This window comes from Callorhinus ursinus, unplaced genomic scaffold (genome assembly GCF_003265705.2).
Source record: "Callorhinus ursinus isolate GAN/ISIS: 27379988/994484 unplaced genomic scaffold, GSC_fseal_2.0 scaffold22, whole genome shotgun sequence".
Lineage (NCBI taxonomy): Eukaryota > Metazoa > Chordata > Mammalia > Carnivora > Otariidae > Callorhinus > Callorhinus ursinus.
Window position 1 is genome coordinate 8,153,243 of NW_027397084.1, and position 20,952 is coordinate 8,174,194.

The following is a 20,952-nucleotide window of genomic DNA, read 5'->3' on the forward strand; positions in this document are numbered from 1 at the left end:
TGAAAAAGAAAAGCAAAGCTGGCGGCATCACAATTCCGGACTTCCAGCTCTATTACAAAGCTGTCATCATCAAGACAGTATGGTACTGGCACAAAAACAGACGCATAGATCAATGGAACAGAATCGAGAGCCCAGAAATGGACCCTCAACTCTATGGTCAACTTATTTTTGACAAAGCAGGAAAGAATGTCCAATGGCAAAAAGACAGTCTCTTCAACAAATGGTGTTGGGAAAATTGGACAGCCACATGCAGAAGAATGAAACTGGACCATTTCCTTACACCTCACACAAAAATAGACTCCAAATGGTTGAAAGACCTCAATGTGAGACAGGAGTCCATCCAAATCCTAAAGGAGAACACAGGTAGCAACCTTTTCGACCTTAGCCGCAGCAACTTCTTCCTAGAAACATCGCCAAAGGCACGGGAAGCCCGGGCAAAAATGAACTATTGGGATTTCATCAAGATAAAAAGCTTTTGCACAGCAAAAGAAACAGTCCACAAAACCAAAAGACAACCGACAGAATGGGAGAAAATATTTGCAAACGACATATCAGATAAAGGGCTAGTATCCAAAATCTATAAAGAACTTATCAAACTCAACACCCAAAGAACAAATAATCCAATCAAGAAATGGGCAGAAGACATGAACAGACATTTCTCCAAAGAAGACATCCAAATGGCCAACAGGCACATGAAAAAGTGCTCAACATCACTCGGCATCAGGGAAATCCAAATCAAAACCTCAATGAGATACCACCTCACACCCGTCAGAATGGCTAAAATTAACAAGTCAGGGAACGACAGATGTTGGCGGGGATGTGGAGAAAGGGGAACCCTCCTACACTGTTGGTGGGAATGCAAGCTGGTGCAACCCCTCTGGAAAACAGTATGGAGGTTCCTCAAACAGTTGAAATTAGAGCTACCGTTCGATCCAGCAATTGCACTACTGGGTATTTACCACAAAGATACAAATGTAGGGACCCGAAGGGGTACGTGTACCCCAATGTTTATAGCAGCAATGTCCACAATAGCCAAACTGTGGAAAGAGCCAAGATGCCCATCGACAGATGAATGGATAAAGAAGATATGGTATATATACACAATGGAATATTATGCAGCCATCAAAAGGAATGAGATCTTGCCATTTGCAACGACGTGGATGGAACTGGAGGGTGTTATGCTGAGTGAAATAAGTCAATCAGAGAAAGACATGTATCACATGACCTCACTGATATGAGGAATTCTTAATCTCAGGAAACAAACTGAGTGTTACTGGAGTGGTTGGGGGTGGGAGGGATGGGATGGCTGGGTGATAGACATTGGGGAGGGTATGTGCTACGGTGAGCGCTGTGAATTGTGCAAGACTGTTGAATCACAGATCTGTACTTCTGAAACAAATAACGCAACATATTTTAAGAAAAAAGGAAAAGAAGAAGATAACAGGAGAGGAAGAAAAGGGGAGTATGTCAGAGGGGGAGACGAACCATGAGAGATGATGGACTCTGAAAAACAAACTGAGGGTTCTAGAAGGGAAGGGGGTGGGGGGATGGGTTAGCCTGATGATGGGTATTGAGGAGGGCACGTTCTGCATGGAGCACTGGGTGTTATGAACAAACAATGAATCATGGAACACTGCATCAAAAACTAATGATGTAATATATGGTGATTAACATAACAATAAAAAAAAATTAAAAAAAAAAAAACCCTTAACATTTAGGCAAAATTTAACTAGGATTTTTGGACAGAAATATTCTGAATCAACTACCTGTTCTGCTTACTTCTGGACAGGCATGTAAAAAACATGAAAAATGAAGAATTATTATAAGACAGTGTAGTAACCCATCTTGGGGACATTGAAGGGCATCGTGTTCTCTTTAATCTCTTTTTTCTTCTTTTTTTGGTAAAGATAACAAAGAATCACATGAACACATTTTAGAGCTAGAGCGGAGCCATTATGAAAGCTAAAACTGATTTTTTTTTTTTCTGGAGCATTTAAATACACACATATTCAGAAGCCATATTTGGGTAGAGATTTATTTTGAAACGAGGTTTATTTTGGTGGGGTGGGAGGTTGCATCTTCTGAAGCATTTTACCAGGTTTAACTCTTCAGTCAGTCTTCAGGAGGGCTTCTGTGTGATTCTGAAGAGTTAGAGGAACCTGAGGGCATCCAAGGAGAGAACCTGAAGATTCAGCTTCTTAGTCTCAGCTCTGGGCTGAGAGAAGTCTTCAGCATGCCTGTCTACCTAATTTTGGAGGATGGGGAAGTGGATTCAGTACAAAATGAAAATGCTAGGCCCCATATCCAATAGAATTACAAGATGGTAGAGCATGAAAGCAAAAATGGGGCTCTTCTGAGAGGGGGGGCCCTGTGTGGCTGACTGCACGGGTCACAAGTCTGTGACTCTGAGCCTGGCCTCAGGTTTCCCTCCTGGTTGCAAAGCTCAGTTTATCCGCATAGAAAAAGAATCTGATGAGTCAGAGCAGAAACTGTGTGAGAGTAAAAGGTGTACATGGAGCATGGGCTTGTACCTTTTGGCAAATCAAATATGTTAAATGATGTATTATGGTGTATGTGGTATGAATGAGAAGTACCTTAGTGATAAAAGTTTTTCTCTATTAGAAAATTCATATGAATGTTTGGAGACTAACAGAAGTAGCAAAGTATGATTCTATTAAAATAAAATCTAATAAGGTCTTTTGGAAACCATATTACCCACATAATCCCATAAAGAAGGGGGTTGCACCTCATCAGCACATTGTTTGGTAACTCAAATAATTCACTTTATCTATGTTATGTAGTTCTTATCATAATGAAATAAAAACATTTGCTTATTTTTTCCCCTACTCATAGATCTGTGAATTCTTGGAAGAATTGACTATCGTATTATAACATCAAAAACTCATACTGAGTTTTGTACAGAGTGGTTGCTCAAGAAATGTTTGAGGAATGAATACTTGAATGGGTGAGTGAGTAAATGAACCCACCCTCAGAACAAGGTTATTATTTATAGGACACATCTAATGTGCACAAATAGTTTTAATCTTTAGGAGGAAAACTTTCTTTTTTTATTACACACATGATACATCCATATAAGTAATGAGACCAGTGATGTCCACTCATAATAGACAATGCTTTTGTTTATGTCCTTTGAATTCAAGCTTGGTTCCCTCCTGCATGACAAGTTGCACCCAAAATGTGGCTCTGCCCCTCATTCCCTCTGAATTACCTGTGCTATTGTCTAAGTACTCCTGAAGCTGCCCGTGGCCCCAGGGTCCAGCACAACTCATCAGAACTTCACGTGTGGTCCTTAAAGGAAACTAAATTTCCTTAAAGGAAATTAAAATTAAAAATTCATTCGCAAAGGGCATCCCTGTAGTGATATAAAATTACACTACAGCCTTTGGGAAACCTAATTGGCTGCAATGTAAGAGGCAAAGGCAAGTGTTTAGATTGCTATTCTTTTTGGCTTTGCAAACATAACTGTGATACTGGCTTTTATGTAACTGATATTGCAGGCAATGCTCAAATCCACTGTTTCTCAGTTTGCCTGTCTGTGCCTCAATCTGCTTTCATAGAAACCCAGAAAAACACTTGAAAGCTGTTGTTGTCATAAACTGAAACTGCTTCAGAAAAACTGGTGAAAATCCATCACTGTTGTTTGCCAATACTCTGTGAAGCCAGGGATACCCATATCTTTTCCACACCTTCCTTTCCTTCTCTTTTCAATTTCATTTTAAGTAGATTTTGTTATTCTAAGACAAAATAATGAATTAGTTTATCAAAACTAAAACCAAAAACCAACCAAACAAAAAAAACAAGAACAGCCAAGAAGCTAAACAAAAATGAAAACAAACTCAGTGGTTTGGTTTAGATTCCTACTGAAAAAAAAAATGGCCTATAGTTTTAAGCAAAGGAAGATTCAGTATGAACATTTGACTTGGAGTGATTTATTTTCGTATAAGAAAGCTCACATAGCCCATGCCATCAGAGAAAATATCTGGGAAAATCATGGGATTCCAATTCAAATTTAAGGTGCAAGGTCAGCCTGGCATTGTAGAAATAGCAAGGTTCTACACCTTGCTACACCTAGGACTGGGAGGTAGCTATCTCCTGAGCGGAATAATCCCGTACATGAAATTTACAGTGGATGGATTTTGTTTGAAGGATAGTTTTAGCAGACTTAGAACCTATCTTTCCATATCCCTAGTTGTAATAGATTCCATAATATAATATCTATAAAATATGTAAAAAAAATAAAAAATGTCTGAATCTGCAAACAAACAAACAAACAAACAAAACAAAACCAAATCTTCAGTTTTCTGTCCAGCATGGAGAGATCTTAGAAGTTGTCAGTCTGTGCTAATGCAAGTAAAAAGCTGAACAAACTGAAAAATAAATTCTTTTTAGATCTGTCAGAGATGTTAAGCCACAGGACAATCAGCTGCCTCCAAAACTGGGCAGAGAAGACAGACAGATGGATACAAATAATCACAATTTACCAGAGTGAAAATCCACTAGCAAAGAACTCCACAGAAACCAATTCTGCAATGGCAAAACTGGGACTGTACCTGAGGAATTGCCAGAGGCTCAGTGTAGACAAGCCTGAAAGAGGAAGACTTCAGGAGGACCCAGTGGCTAGGAGTCCCCACACTCACTTCTGTGGTTTAACTCCAGAACTTTATCAAGTTCTCACAGTAAAGACTGGAGAAAAATCCCCTCAGGCTTCTGGCAGGAGGTAAGAGGAAAGCAGCTATTTCAAAATAGGACAGAACATTCTGATCCACTTAATAAAGTCTGCCTTCAAGAGAAACTATTTTACTAGAACCTAATTTACTGGAGATTTATGAGAATTTAACTGACTTGGGGGAAGGGAAATACCCAAACCCAATTGAAACTTGTTCTAACCTTCCACATACAGTAAGTTATATACCAACTCCAGTCCCCTCTAGCCATCCTGTCTCACCAAAGGGGTTGAAAACAAAACAGTTCAGGGGCATAAGCTCACTAAAAGACTGACACTGAATCATAGGACTATAGAATAATTCCTCTACCCCCACACCTTACCAGTATATTACTAAAGGCCTATTCAACCACAGTTCCTTTTACTTAGTACATCATGTCTGTCTTTCCACACAAAAATCTGCACACAGATGTTTATAGAAGTTTTGCTCATAATTGCCAAAACTGAGACACAACCAAGCTGTCTTTCAGTAGATGAATGGTTAAATAAACTGTGATACATCCAGACAATAGAATATTATTTAAAGCTAAAGAGAAAGGACCTATCAAGCCATGGGAAGATATGAGGGAAACTTAAATGCATATCATTAAGTGAAAGAAGCCAATACATCGTGATGGTACCTATATGACATTCTGGAAAAGGTAAAACTATGGAGACAGTAAAAAGATCAATGTTTGCTGAAGTTAGAGGGCAGGGAGGGATGAACGGTCAGAACACAAAGAATTTTTAGGGCAGTGAAACTATTCAGTATGATATACTATAATGATGGGTACATATGATAACACATTTGTCAAAACCCTTAGAATGTACAACACCAAGAATGAACCCTAATGGGGGTGCCTGGGTGGCTCAGTCGTTGGGCATCTGCGTTTGGCTCAGGTCGTGATCCCGGGGTCCTGGGATTGAGCTCCGCATCTGGCTCCCTGCTCCGCGGGGAGCCTGCTTCTCCCTCTCCCGCTCCCCCTGCTTGTGTTCCCTCTCTTGCTGTGTCTCTCTCTGTCAAATAAATAAAATCGCAAAAAAAAAAGAATCAACCCTAATGTAATAAAACTTTGAAAATAATAATGTGTAGGTTCATTGATTTTAAGTTCATTGAATGTAGTTTCATTGATTGTAACAAATGTACCTGTTGGTTTTTGGATATTGATAGTGGGGGAGTTTGTGTGTGTGTGGAGACAGGGGTACATGGAAACTCTGCACTTCCTGTTCCATTTTGCTATAAACCTAAAACTGCTCTACAAAATAAAGTATATTTTTAACACCCCCTCCCCCCCCAAAAAAAACAAAAAAACAAGTGACTCTGATCAAGAAGAAAAATATTTTCTTACCAATATTAGAAAAGAAAGGATGACAAATTTAAAAACAAGTTAACATATCTACAGCTCAACTGGATCTTAAAAAGATTATTAGTGTAAAACTTTGAAAATTGATTCAGACTTTACTTCCAATGAAGACAGAATAGCAGGGAGTAGATAAATTTTCTCATATGAACAACTGAAAACCGGGCAGAATCTGTGAAACAACATTTAAGGGAGAACAAAGAAGGTGACCCCACAGTTGCCCTGTTTACTGTCTAGAGAAATCTTCCAGACCACAAAGTAGAGAAAGGAATCTTGGGGTCTCCAAGGTAAGGAAATACCAACTAAAATATTCTCTTTTGTATATATAATCATATGCTTTTCTAATTTATCATTTTCCAATTATTTCACTCTTACTTTTTTATCAGACATCTCCATCTTTCTCGGTTTATTACTAACACACATTGAGTTAGGAAACATAAGCTTTGTGACAATCACTAGGAGACTTCTAATAACTAATAACAATATGAAATTAACTAAAAGCAAAGTTAACGGAAGCATAAAGCCATGAAATATAGCACCCACTTTAAAAAAAAAATTTCTTCACAGCTTTATTACCTGATGTTGCTTGAAATCACCTATACACAAGTTTTTTTAATGAAAAATTCACAGAAAATAAGTGAATAGTAAGCTCCAAAAATGTGAGTTAAATAACTCAAATTGCAACCTTGGAGGAAACAAGTTAAGTCCCACATTTTCAGTTTGAACCAAAAACCCAAGACAATCCCACCATCTTGTGGTAATATCTTGATTTTAAGTCTTCTTTAAATTGGTTTTAACAAGTAGAAAACTAAGTATTTTTAATGTGTATAATTACAAAATGTGACTATAAAAATGGGTTAAATAGGTGATGGGGATTAAAGAATGCACTTGCTCTGATGAGCACTGGGTGCTGTATGGAAGTGTTGAGTCACTAAATTTTATACCTGAAACTGATATTAAAACTTCCCAAACTTTAAAAAATAAAAATAAGTTTAAACAGTAAAATAAAATAAAATTTCAATTACAACTATACAAAATATTTTTTTTTTTGAGAGAAAGAGAGAATGCGAGTGGGGGAGGGCAGAGGGAGAGAGAGAATCCCAAGCAGGCTTCAGTCAGTGTGGAGCCTGAAGCAGGGCTCAATCTCACAACCCTGAGATCATGACCTGAGCTGAAATCAAGAGTCAGATGCTTAACCGACTGAGCCACCTGGGTGCCCCCAAAATATTATTTTTGTGTGCATATACATATGTCATATATGTATGTATGTGATATGTAAGTATGTGAATATGTATTCACACACACACAATGATATCTTACCTTCTAGGTCTTCACTGAATTCAGTTTTTCCCCCTCAATCTTCTAATTCAAGGTACTGATTCTTTTCCCTGCAGTTTCAATTATTTTATTTAACTGCTCTAACACCTTTTGATATTTTGTACTAGCAGTACTTGAGTTTGTCACCTCTTTTTTTTTTTACCTTTTGTTAGCTTATTTTCAATATTATATTATTATCTTCTTAACTCATTCTAATTTCTTTCATAATTTTTTTCCCCCATGAAATGTACTTACTCTCTAAATGTTCTTCTTTATCTTAGGTTAAATCATGTACAAAAGGGGCGCCTGGGTGGCTCAGTCAGTTAAGTGTCTGCCTTCAGCTCAGGTCATGATCCCAGAGTCCTAGGATTGAGCCCCACATTGGGGTCCCTGTTCAGCAGAAAACCTGCTTCTCCCTCTGCCCCTCACCCCACTTATGCTCTCTCTTTCTCACTCTCTCAAATAAATAAATAAATAAAATCTTAAAAAAAATCATGTACAAAAACATGATCTCCAAGATCTTTTGGTGTCTTGTAAGATTTTTAATAGGTCTTTCTGCTTGATGCTGTCTTAAATTCACCTTGTATTGTCTTTTTAGTAATAGTTTTAACAGGACCCGTGATCACCCAGTCAAAGAATGCATTACCCTTGTTCGTTATGAGCTAGATATGATCACATTGCTAAGTTCAGGCCATAGGAACTCAACAGTTCTCTTTCTCAAAGACATGAAGCTTGCTGTAGATTCTTTTCTCTACCCAGTTGGCTGGAAAATGTCAACAATTGAATTGATCTTCCTGCTTGTAGAGATGAAAGTCAGGTGCTGGTGCTAACAGAGCCATTTTGCTAGTCTGAGTCCTTAGATAAGCTCCAGAAGTGGCTACTTACCCATAATGACTCTGGAATGTCACATAAGAAAGGAAGAAACTTCAATGTTGACATTTTGGGCTAGATCGTGCTCTTTTTGTGAAGGTTGCACTGTGTGTTGTAGCTTGTTAAGTAGCTACAAGATGTTTATAGTACCTCTTCTTATCCCAGTTGTGATTAACAAAAATGTTTCCATTCTTTGGCAAATGCATTCTACCAGGAAAACTTGTGTCTGGAGACTAACTAATGTAGAAATTGCTACCTGTAAGTGAGATGCTGCCTTAAAAAAAAAAAAGAAACTCATAAAACACGGCATTCACTTAGGTGTCATGTGGAAGGAAGTGGGTAAAGTAGCATGGAAGGTTGGAAGGTGCTGATCATTTTCTGCTGTGGCATTTGGTAAAACTGCTGCCTATGGTACTGTAGTAGACAGAACACATTCCTACAGAGCCTAAAGCTACAGGGAAAGTGTTTAGAAAGATGCAGAATATCAGTATGTTTGGGTTGTTACATGCTGTTTTAAGCAAAATACGACCACAACAAAAAAATGAGCATATCCAGGAAATATTGGACAATCTCCTTGTTGCCTGTGACCTAAATTGGCTAATATACCGGGCAAGTGAGTTCTCTCAGGGTTGGAAAAGCTAACTTGTCTTGATCTCGCAAACAGCAAAAGAAAGATTATCACAGTTTTACTCAAAGGCCTCCCATTTGGACATCTCAGCCAAAAATATGAGGAGGCCACAGGCAAATAATCAAGTTATAGGTGTTGCTTTCCCAGTCCTGCCTACTTTTTTAGAGGGCCACGGGTCTTAAAATGAAGAAAAGGAAAGTGAGCCCAGCAAAGCCACCAATTAATTAAAAGCAAGAGTCAGAGGATGAAGAAACATCACTAGAAGACATTTTTGGGTGAGCTTCTTTTACACAGAGATCTTGATTCTGCAGAAAGTTGAAAAGTCACTAGCCTGGCCTTCAAAGGTTTTCAACTGTGTGGTATATGAAGAAATCCTGGATTTCTTAACACTGTCCCAGCAGAGAGGAAGGCAAGGAAGCTGTGCAGTGGCCTAATGTGGCCCAACTCCCCAACATCTGCTTCGGCAGATGGCATGGAAGATGAGGAAACAAGGAAAATTTCCCAGGTGACCAAACATGGGACCGAAAAAGGACAATGAATAAGAAACTTCCTCCCAGAGAACAAAACCAGTCTAACCACAGAAGTTCTTTCACTGTCAGGTCAGGGGGCTTTTGAAATTCTGAGCCAGCACCATTTATTTCACAACGGCAATGAACTAATGACTTTTTTAAGTCAGGGTTTTTAATTGCTGCTTTTCTATTTCTTTTCCACCACTGTATATTGAGTGCATAAGGGTGTCAGAGGTAGGAGAGAAATAAATGACTGCACTTTTCTGTTCACTGGACTGTTGGGCTCCCCATTGGATCACATGGAAAGATTGTGCATCACCCAGAGATACCCAATTTTGAGTGGGATGCAGTAACTGGACAAGACATTTTATTATACCTGTTGGAGAAAGGATGCTTTCTTTATGTAGGAAGGACACATGGATACTTGTACATGGGTACTGGTCGGACCAGAGTGACAGTCTAGCAGAAGCCATTACTATTCCCTCAATATTTATCACCTCTCCACTTCCTTTTAGTAATAGACTCGCTTTTTAGTTGTGCATTTTTGCTCTTAACAGCATTGCTCTATGCCAGCTCTTTGTCTACAGAACTAGGCAAAATATTTTCCAACAAGTGTTTTAATTTCTTTTACATTTCTGAGTATTTTCTTATTCTGCTTTCAAATATGGAAGAGTTTTTATATCTCTTTTTTATGACTATTCACATACATATTTTTGTTTATCTCAAAAATCCAGTTTTAAGATTTAGTAGTTGTTTTATCTATTTATTAAACAATATCTGCTCTAAAAATAAAATAATTACTTCTTTATTTAAAGCCTGGATTTAGTTTGTAGCTACCATTCTAACAGACACATATGTATATACTCTTGTGTATCCACACACAACATAATTCCTTTCTTGGGTTTAATTTCTTTCCTTTTTTTTAACTTCTTGAGTTTGATAAATACCTCTCATTTATCTTCTTCCTTATTTAGCAAGAAATTTCCTTTTAGCAGAGCTTTGTTATCCATGAATTCTTAAATGAAATTATTATTTTTCTTGATTTATTTGAGCACTTCTATTGTTTAAATGTTTGTTAGCTTCTACCCCACCCTTCCCCAACAACTTGGGTTTTGTCTTGTTTCCATGTTTTAAGCAGTAAAACAATAACAAAGCTGGAGTAAAATAAAAAAGAGAGAGATTAAGCTTATTCAACTCACTTTAATATGCAATGTAAGAGCATCTCCTTCCTATGAATCACAACAAGTTTAACTGAGATCTTGAAGAGAGCAGGCAAATGCATGACAGAACTAAAATGAGTTGCATTGTTGTATTGATAAGAGTTCCTGATAACTAATCCCTAGTCATTGCCTAGGCCTTGGTATAGGGGTAAACTATAACAAAAGTCAAGTTGCAGTGTAGAGCACTAAGTTGAATTAAAGCCTATGGACAGGAAATAGTGGAAAGGAAAAGTCAACTACAGGTTGCTGAGGGCTTCCACTCCAGGAAGGACTTTACCTTCCAGGAGTTCCAGACTGGCACCTCCTCCAGTGCTCACATGGCTGACTTTATCTTCAGTGTTCCATTTGGCACAGCAAGTAGCAGTGTCTCCACCTCCTATAATGGTGATACAGCCCCTGGAAGTGGCTTTCACAATTTCATCCATGAGGGCTTTTGTTCCCTTAGCAAAGGCATCCCATTCAAATACCCCTACAGGTCCATTCCACACAATTAGCTTAGCTTGGGCCACAACTTGAGCATTCTTCTTGTTGGTCTCAGGACCACAGTCCAAAGCCATCCAGCCAGCAGGTATGCCTGATGTTACAGTGGCTTGGCCAACTTTAGCATTCTCCTCAAACTTGTCAGCAGTGACAAAGTCAACAGGAAAGGTAATGTTCACACCATTCCTACTGGCTTTAGCCATGATATCTTTAACAATCTTGGCCCCTTCTTCATCAAAGAGGGATGCACCAATCTCCATGTTGTTGAGTACCTTAAGGAAGGTAAAAGCCATTCCACCACCAATTATCATCTCATTGACTTTGTCCAGCATATTTTGGATAAGTTGGATTTTGTCTGCCACTTTGGCTCCACCAAGTATAGCCAGAAAGGGTCTCTCTGGGTTTTCCAAGGCTTTGGCAAAGTAGTCCAGCTCTTTTTTCATCAGGAATCCAGATGCTTTCTGGGGCAGATTCACTCCCACCATAGAACTGTGGGCCCGGTGAGCAGTGCCAAAAGCATCATTGACATAGACATCCCCCAGTTTGGAGAGTGATGCTCGGAAGGCTTCTATTTTAATTGGTTCAGCTTTAAGCTTATTTCCAGAAGGATCTTGGCCTTTTCCTTCTTCCTCCACATGAAAGCGTAGGTTCTCCAGTAGGATAACTGAACCAGAAGCCGGGCTGGCACAGGCTTTCTCCACTTCTGGGCCCACACAGTCCTTTAGAAACAGAACATCCTTGCCCAGTAAGGATTTGAGCTCAGCAGCAACAGGCTCTAATGAGTATTTATCTGGCATGGGAACACCATCAGGTCGACCTAGATGACTCATAAGAACTACTGACCTGGCTCCATTATCTAGACAGTACTTGATGCTTGGGATGGAAGCTTTGATTCTCTGGTTATTTGTAATCTGGTTCTTCTTCATGGGAACATTAAAATCTACTCTCATGATGACTCGCTTCCCTTTAACATCCAGTTTGTCCAAAGTTAGCTTCTTAGAAAGAGACATCTTGACAATACAAAGAAGCTGACAGCTAGATCCCAATGCTGAAGAATCACTTTACTGTTGCTTGGTGGTTGGATAGGTGGTACTTTCCAACGCCTTTCCCCTTGGCCCGCCCCCTTCTTCTCATCACTGTCTTCTATAGGGCAGACATGACTGAACTGGAGAAAAGGAAATCTGGCTCTGTGATTGGTTAATGGTCTTGTCAATCTGGATTTGGAATGTGTTGCCCGTGCAGATTCAAACTGCCAGTGTTGAGTGTGAAACCGGAGTAGTGGTACCTGGCTTGGAGTGAGAGCTGGGGAAGTGAAGAAACCCTGGAATAAGAATGTTTCTGAGAGCAAAGGCTCTCTTTTTCCACCTCTCTTTTGACACTTGCTCTTATTCTTAAGACAAAATGAAGCAAAATAAAAGAAAAACCCTCAGCCAGGTCAAATCTTAATTATATTGAGATGTAAAAACTGTAGTACCAAATAAAGAGGTGATTTGTAAAAATGGTTCTATGACTCCTTGTTTATTCGAGGCATCGTAGTATGCTTCTGTTTTTGTCTTTATAAATATTTCTGTTAACAACATAGCTTGATGTCAGCCTTTGGCTTTAGATATAGTCTAGGGTAAGTGGGAATGACCTGTTTTTATTACTTTATTTTATTCTCAGACCACTGAGAAATTAGAAAATGCTTACAAAAGGAAGAAAATACAAACAATACAATTAAATTTATGGGACACACAAAAATGTAATGTTAAAGAGTAAATTTCTTGCTCTAATGCTTAAGTTAAGTAAGACTTCAAATTAACAACCTAACTTACGGGACTAGAAAAAAGAAAAACAAACTGAATTCAAAGGTTGCAGAAGAAAGGAAATAATAAGGATTAGGACAGAGGTAAATGAAATTGAAAATAGAAAAACAATAGACAAAATAAAAAAAATTTGTTCTTTGAAAAATCAACAAAATTGACAAACCCCTATCTAAATGAACTAAGAAAAAAAAGACCGAAATTACTAAGATAAGAAATGAAAGTGAGGACATTACTATTGATTTTACAGAAAGAACAATGATTATAAGAGTACTATAAATAATTTCATAGCAACAAATCAGATATACTAGGTGAAATGGACAAATTCCTAGAAACACAAACCCTACCAAGACAGAATCATGAAGAAATTAAAAAAAAAACAATAAATCTATAACTAGTAAGGTACTAGAATCAGTAATCAAAAATTTCCTGATAAAGAAAAGCCCTGGACATGATGGCTTCACTGGTGAATTCTACTAAACATTTACAAGACAACTAATACCAATTCTTCTCTAACTTAAAAAAAAAATGAAGAGAAAGGAGCACTTTCTAATTCATTCTATGATGTCAGTATTACTCTGATACCAAAACCAGACAAAGGCAATTTAAGAAAAGAAAACTGCAGATCAATAATTCTTATGAACATTGAAGCGAAAATCCTCAACCAAATACTAGCAAACAGAATTCAGCAGCATATTAAAAGAATTATACACACCATGACCAAGAGGGATTTATTCCTGGAATGCGAGGATGGTTCAATATATGAAAATCAATCAATGTAATACACCACATTAACAGAAAGAGGGGAAAGAAAACACATGATTATCTCAGTTGATGCAGAAAAAGCATTTGACAAAATCCATCTCCCTTTCATGATAAAAACATTCAACAAACTAGGAATAGAAAGAAAACCACCTGAACATAATAAAAGTGAAATGTGAAAAATTCAGTGTGGCTCAGTCATTAAGTGTCTGCCTTCAGCTCAGGTCATGATCCCAGGGTCGTGGGATCGAGTCCTACATTGGGCTCCCTGCTCGTTGGGAAGCCTGATTCCACCTCTCCCACTCCCCCTGCTTGTGTTCCTGCTCTCGCTAGCTCTCTCTCTGTCAAATAAATAAATAAAATCTTAAAAAAAAAAAGAAAAATTCACAGCAAACATACACAATAATGAAAGACTGAATGCTTTTTCTCTAATATCTGATATAACACTTTATTAAGTATTGTACTGGAAGTTCTAGCTAGAGAAGTTAGACAATAAAAAGAAATAAAAGTTATCTAACTTGGAGAGGAAAAAGTATTCTCTCTGTTTACAGAGGATATCATTTTGATGCAGAGAACCCTAAATATTGCACCAAAAAACCGTTAGAACAAAAAATGAATTCAGCAAAGTAGCAGGATATAAAGTCAACACTCAAAAATCTGTTGCATTTTTATACACTGATGATAAACAATCTGAAAAGGAAATTGCAAAGTAATTGCATTTATAATAGCATCAATAAGATAAAATACTTGAGAATTAACTTAACCAAAGAGGTAAAAGATATGTACAAAGAAAAAATACAAAACATTGCTGAAAGAAATTTAAAAAGACTTAAATAAATGTAAATGAAAACACATTATGTGTTCTTAGTTTAGAAATTCTAATATCATTAAAATGTCAATGCTACCCAAAGTTATCTACAGATTCAAAACAATCCCTATAAAAATCCCAAGGATGTTTTTTGCAGAAATAGAAAAACCTGTCCTCAAATTCATATGGAATTGCAAGGGACCCCAGCTAGCCAAAACAATTTTTGAAAAGAATGAAGCTGTAGGAATTGCACTTCCTTTCAAGCTTACCACAAAGCTATAGTTATCTAAACATGTGATACTGGCATAAAGATGGACATATAGGCCAATGGATTAGAATAGAGATCCCAGAAATAAACCCTCACATGTATGATCAAATAATTTTTGACAAGAGTATCAAGACCATTAAATGTGGAAAAGACACTCTTTTCAATAAATATACTGGGAAAATTGAATATCCACATGCAAGAGAATCAAGTTAGACCCTTATCTAACACTGTATACAAAAAAAATTACCTCAAAATGGGTCAAAGGCCTAAATGTAAAATTTAAAACTAAAACTCTTAGAAGAAAACATAGGGGCAAAAGTATCATGATACTAAATTGGCAATGATTTCTTGGATCTGACACCAAAGTCATAGACAAAAAAGGAAGAAAAATAAACTAGACTTCACGAAAGTTAAAGAAGTTTGTTCATCAAAAAACACTACCACACAGTAACACAGTAAAAATATAACCCTAAAATACACAGTATTTGCAAATCAAGTATCTGATAAGAGGTAACTATCCAGAATATATATAAACTCCTAAAACTCAACAACAAAAAAACAACCTTATAAAAATTGTCAAAGACTTGAGTACCCGCTTTGTCAATAAGCACCTAAAGAGAGGCTCAACATCACTAATCATTAGGGAAATGTACATCAAAACTACAATGAAGTGCCACTTTAACCCATTAGGAGGGCAACTATCAAAGGAAGAAAGGAAAAAAGGAAAAAAGAAGGAAGGAAGGAAGGAAGGAAGGGGGAGAGCCAGGGAGGGAGAAGTGTTGGCAACAATGTAGAGAAAATGGAACTTTTGCACACTGTTGGTGGGAATACAAAATGACACACCTCCTGCAGAAAACAGTATGGTGGTTCTTCTAAAAATTAAACATATAATTACTATGTGATCTAGCAATTCTTCTTCTGGGTATATATCCAAGATAATTGAAAATAAGATATCAAAGAGATATTTGTGCATCTATTTTCATAGTAACATTATTCACAATAGTTAAAATATGGAAGCAACCTAAGTGTCCATTGATAGGTAAATGAATAAATAAAACGTGGTATGTACATATAATGAAATAAAATGGAAGGGAATTCTGACACATGCTACAACATGAATGAAACTTGAGGACATTTTGCTAAGTGAAAAAGGTGAGTCATAGTAAAACAAATATTGTATAGTTCCACTCCCCTGAGGTAATTGGTGTTGTCAGAATCATAAAGACAGAAAGTAGAATGGTGATGACCAAAGACTGAAAGAAGAGATGGATGGGTAGTTATTATTTACTTGGTACAGAGTTTCAGTTTTACAAGATGAAAAGAGGTCTGGAGACGGATGGTGGTGGTTGTACAACATGATGGATGTATTTTAATATCACGTGAACTGTACACTTAAAAATGGTTAAGATGGCAAATTTGACACTATCTGTATTTTGCCATAAAAATTAGGAAAAAATAGGAGGAGGAGCAAGATGGCAGAGGAGTAGGAGACCTAAATTTCATCTGGCCCCAGGAATTCAGCTAGATAGGGATCAAACAATTCTGAATACCTATGAACTCAACAGATCGAAGAAAATAGCAGCAACTCTCTGAACAGAAAAGCCACCACTTTCTGGAAGGTAGGACGTGCGGAGAAGTGAATCCAAGGTGATATTCAGGAAGATAGATGGCGGAGGGAGGGAGCCTCGGTCAGCCACTACCCACAAGTGATAAAGCAGCGGAGCACAAAATCAGAACTTTTAGAAGTTGGCTCCACTGAGGGATGTCGCTCCAGTGGCTAAGTGGGGGGGGGGGGGCGGAACTCTCGCTGGGAAGTGTGGTCTCAGGACCCTGGGGGTCACGGAAAGACCAGGGGTGCCTGATTGTGGCAGAGCTCCCAGGTGTTGGAACCGGGAAGCCGGCTGCAGAGATGGAGCCGAGGCACGGGCTCTCAGCTCGGGATTGCTATAAACTGTGATCTGCAGCACAGTCGGGCCTCTGTTCCTCCAGCAGGGACCCAACAAGCAGCAGATCTGGGGACACTCCCCTTCCTTCCCTGGGAGGAGCAATGTGGGAGCACACCTCAGGGATCTGCTGGGTTTGGAGACTCCACATGGGGTCATGCGCCAGAGATAGAAATGCTCAGTGGTGGTTGTACAGAATGAGGCCTGAGACCGGGGAGACAGGAGTGATTGACTGCTTTTCTCTGGGGGGCTCACTGAGGAGCGGGCCCCAAGTTCTCAGCTCCTCTGGGGCAGAGATTGGGAGGCTACCATTTTCACACTCATCCTCCAAGGTTGGAGGGAAAGCTTGCAGGAAATTAAGGCTATGGAGAGCAAACCCAAGCAGATTACTTAGCCTGGTCCCTGGCAAGGGTGGGGCAATTCCACCTCCAGCAAAGACGTTTGAGAACCACTGCAACAGGCCCCTCCCCCAGAAGATCAGCAAGAACAGCCAGCCAAGACCAAGTTTACCGATCAATGAGAACTGCAGAACTCCAGCACTAGGAGAATACAACACATGGAATTCATTCCTTTTTTGCCCCTCATTCTTTAGTGTTTCATAATTTATTTTTTAATTTTCTTTTTTTCTTTTTCTATTTTTTTAAATTTTTCTTTTTCCCCTTTTCAACCAACATCTTATCAATCCCCTTTTTAAATTTTTTTTTATTTTTCATTTTTAGAGTCATATTCTATCCTTTCATTGTAGTAAACCCTATTTTTGGTATATATATATATATATATAAGTTATTCTCTCTTTAAAATTTTGGGATAGTTTCTTCTAACAGACCAAAATATACCCTAAATCTTTAGTGTATGGCTTTGTCTAGTCTCCTGCCTGATCACATTTTCTCCTTTTTTTTTTAATTTCTCTTCTTTCTTTTTCAACCAACTTCCTATCAATTTCTCTTATAAAATCTTTTATAATTTCCATCTTTACAGTCATATTTCATCCCCTCATCGTATGTACCTTATATTTGTATATATATAAGTTTTCTTTCTTTAAAATTTTGGGAGACAGTTTCTTCTAACAGACCAAAATATGCCCAAAATCTAGTGTGGGACACTGATCTATTCACCAGCCTGATCATATTTGATCATTTTCTTTTTTGTTTTTGTCTTTTTCTTCTTCTTTTTCTTTTTTTCTTTTCTTCTTTTTCTTTTTCTTTTTTCTCTCTTTCCCTTTCTTTTCCCCTGGATTCAGGTCTGTTCTAATTCATTTAGTGTATATTTTTCTGGGGTCATTGTTACCATTAGCATTTTGTTCTCTCATTCATCTATTCTCCTCTGGACAAAATGACAAGATGGAAAAAGTCACCTCAAAAAAAAAGAACAAGAGGCAGTACCGACTGCCAGAGACCTAATCAATACGGACAGTAGTAAGATGTCAGAACTAGAGTTCAGATTGATGATTATAAAGATAATAGCTGGGCTTGAAAAAAGCCTGGAAGATATTAGAGAAACCCTTTCTGGAGAAATAAAAGAACCAAAATCTAACCAAGTCGAAATCAAAAAGGCTATTAATGAGGTGCATTAAAAATTGGAGGCTCTAACTGCTAGGATAAATGAAGCAGAAGAGAGAATTAGTGATATAGAAGACCAAATGATGGAAAATAAAGAAGCTGAGAAAAAGAGAGATAAACAACTACTGGATCACCAGGGCAGAATTTGAGAGATAAGTGATACCATAAGATGACACAATATTAGAATAATTGGGATCCCAGAAGAAGAAGAAAGCGAGATAGGGGCAGAAGGTATATTGGAGCAAACTATAGCAGAGAACTTCCCTAATTTGGGGAAAGAAACAGGCATCAAAATCCAGGAGGCACAGAGAAACCCCCTCAAATCATTAAAAATAGGTCAACACCCTGACATCTAATAGTAAAACTTACAAGTCTCAAAGACAAAGAGAAAATCCTGAAAGCAGCTCAGGAGAAGAGATCTGTAACCTACAATGCTAGAAACATTAGATTGGCAACAGACCTATCCACAGAGACCTGGCAGGCCAGAAAGGACTTGCATGACATATTCAGAGCACTAAACGAGAAAAATATGCACCCAAGAATACTATATCCAGCTAGGCTGTCATTGAAATTAAAAGGAAAGATAAAAAGCTTCCCAGACAAACAAAAACTAAAGGAATTTGCAAACATGAAACCTGCACTACAGAAATATTGAAAGGGGTCCTCTAAGCAAAGAGTGAGCCTAAAAGTAAGATAGACCAGAAACGAACAGAGACAATATACAGTAACAGTCACCTACAGGCAAAACAATGGCACTAAATTCACATCTTTCAATAGTTACTCTGAATGTAAATGGGCTACATGCCCCAATCAAAAGACAAAGTCTATCAGGTTGGATAAAAAAACAAGACCCATCGATATGCTGTCTGCAAGAGACCCAAAGACACCTCCAGATTGAAAGTGAGGGGGTGGAAAACCATTTACCATGCTAATGGACACCAAAAGAAAGCTGGGGTGGCAATCCTTTATCAGACAAATTAGATTTTAAACCAAAGACTGTAATAAGAGATGAGGAAGCGCACTGTATCCCACTTAAAGGGTCTATCCAACAAGATCTAATAATTGTAAATATCTATGCCCCTAACATGGGAGCAGCCAATTATATAAGGCAATTAATAACAAAATCAAGGAAACACATCGAAAAAAATACAATAATAGTGGGGGACTTTAACACCGCCCTCACTGAAATGGACAGATCATCTAAGCAAGAGATCAACAAGGAAATAAAGACTTTAAATGACACACTGGACCAAATAGGCTTCACAGATATATTCAGAACATTCCATCCCAAAGCAATCTAATACACATTCTTCTCTAGTGCACGTGAAACATTCTCCAGAATAGATCACATCCTAGGTCACAAATCAGGTCTCAACCAGTACCAAAAGATTGGGATCATTCCCTGCATATTTTCGGACCACATTGTTTTGAAACTAGAACTCAATCACAAGAGGAAAGTCAGAAAGAACTCGAATACGTGGAGGCTAAAGAGCATCCTACTAAAGAATGAATGGGTCAACCAGGAAATTAAAGAGGAATTTAAAAAGTCATGGAAACCAATGAAAATGAAAACACAACTGTTCAAAATCTTTGGGATGCAGCAAAGGCAGTCCTAAGTGGAAAGTATATAGCAATACAAGCCTTTCTCAAGAAACAAGAAAGGTCTCAAATACACAACGTAACCCTACACCTAAAGGAGCTGGAGAAAGACCAGCAAATAAAGCCTAAACCCAGCAGGAGAAGAGAAATAATAAAGGTCAGAGCAGAAATCAATGAAATAGAAACCAAAAGAACAGTAGGGCAGATCAACGAACCTAGGCGCCGGTACTTTGAAATTTTAATAAGATTGATAAACTCCTGGCCAGACTTATCAAAAAGAAAAGAGAAATAACCCAAATAAATAAAATCATGAATAGAAGAGGAGTGATCACAACCAACACCAAAGAAATACAAACAGTTATAAAAACATATTACAAGCAATTATATGCCAGCAAATTAGATAATCTGGAAAAAATGGATGCATTCCTGGAGATGTATAAAGTACCAAAACTGAACCAGGAAGAAATAGAAAACCTGAACAGACCCATAACCACTAAATAATTGAAGCAGTCATCAAAAATCTCCCAACAAACAAGAGCACAGGGCCAGATGGCTTCCCGGGGGAATTCTGCCAAACATTTAAAGAATAATTAATACCTATTCTTCTGAAACTGTTCCAAAAAATAGAAATGGAAGGAAAACTTCCAAACTCATTTTATGAGGCCACCATTACCTTGATCCCAAAACCAAAGACCCCATCAAAAAGGAGAATTACAGACCAATATCCCCGATGAACATGGATACAGAAATTCTCACCAAAATACTAGCCAGTAGGACCCAACAGTACATTAAAAGGATTATTCACCACTACCAAGTGGGATTTATTCCTGGGTTGTAAGCGTGGTTCAACATCCACAAATCAATCAATGTGATACAATACATTAATAAAAGAAAGAACAAGAACCATATGATCCTCTCAAGAGATGCAGAAAAAGCATTTGACAAAGTACAGCATCCTTTCTTGATCAAAACTCTTCAGAATATAGGGATAGAGGGTACATACCTCAATATCATAAAAGCCATCTATGAAAAACAAACAGCGAATATCATTCTCAAGGGGGAAAAACTGAGAGCTTTCCTGCTAAGGTCAGGAACATGGCAGG

General features: G+C 38.0%; 2 protein-coding genes across 2 annotated transcripts in view; both read right to left on the reverse strand.

Moving 5' to 3' along the window:
- LOC112838016 (cysteine-rich secretory protein 2-like) overlaps window positions 1–8,143 on the reverse strand; it is a 64,375-nt gene extending 56,232 nt beyond the window's left edge. The window contains exon 1 of the mRNA XM_025890746.2: window positions 8,108–8,143. Within this exon, the coding sequence (XP_025746531.2) occupies window positions 8,108–8,128 (21 nt within the window). The 5' untranslated portion in view covers window positions 8,129–8,143. The remainder of the gene's footprint in view (window positions 1–8,107) is intronic.
- Window positions 8,144–10,588: 2,445 nt separating this feature from the next.
- PGK2 (phosphoglycerate kinase 2) lies at window positions 10,589–12,251 on the reverse strand. Its single transcript, XM_025890547.2, has one exon. The coding sequence runs from the start codon at window positions 12,116–12,118 to the stop codon at window positions 10,865–10,867; it is 1,254 nt and encodes a 417-aa protein (XP_025746332.1). The 5' UTR covers window positions 12,119–12,251; the 3' UTR covers window positions 10,589–10,864.
- Window positions 12,252–20,952: the final 8,701 nt, after the last annotated feature.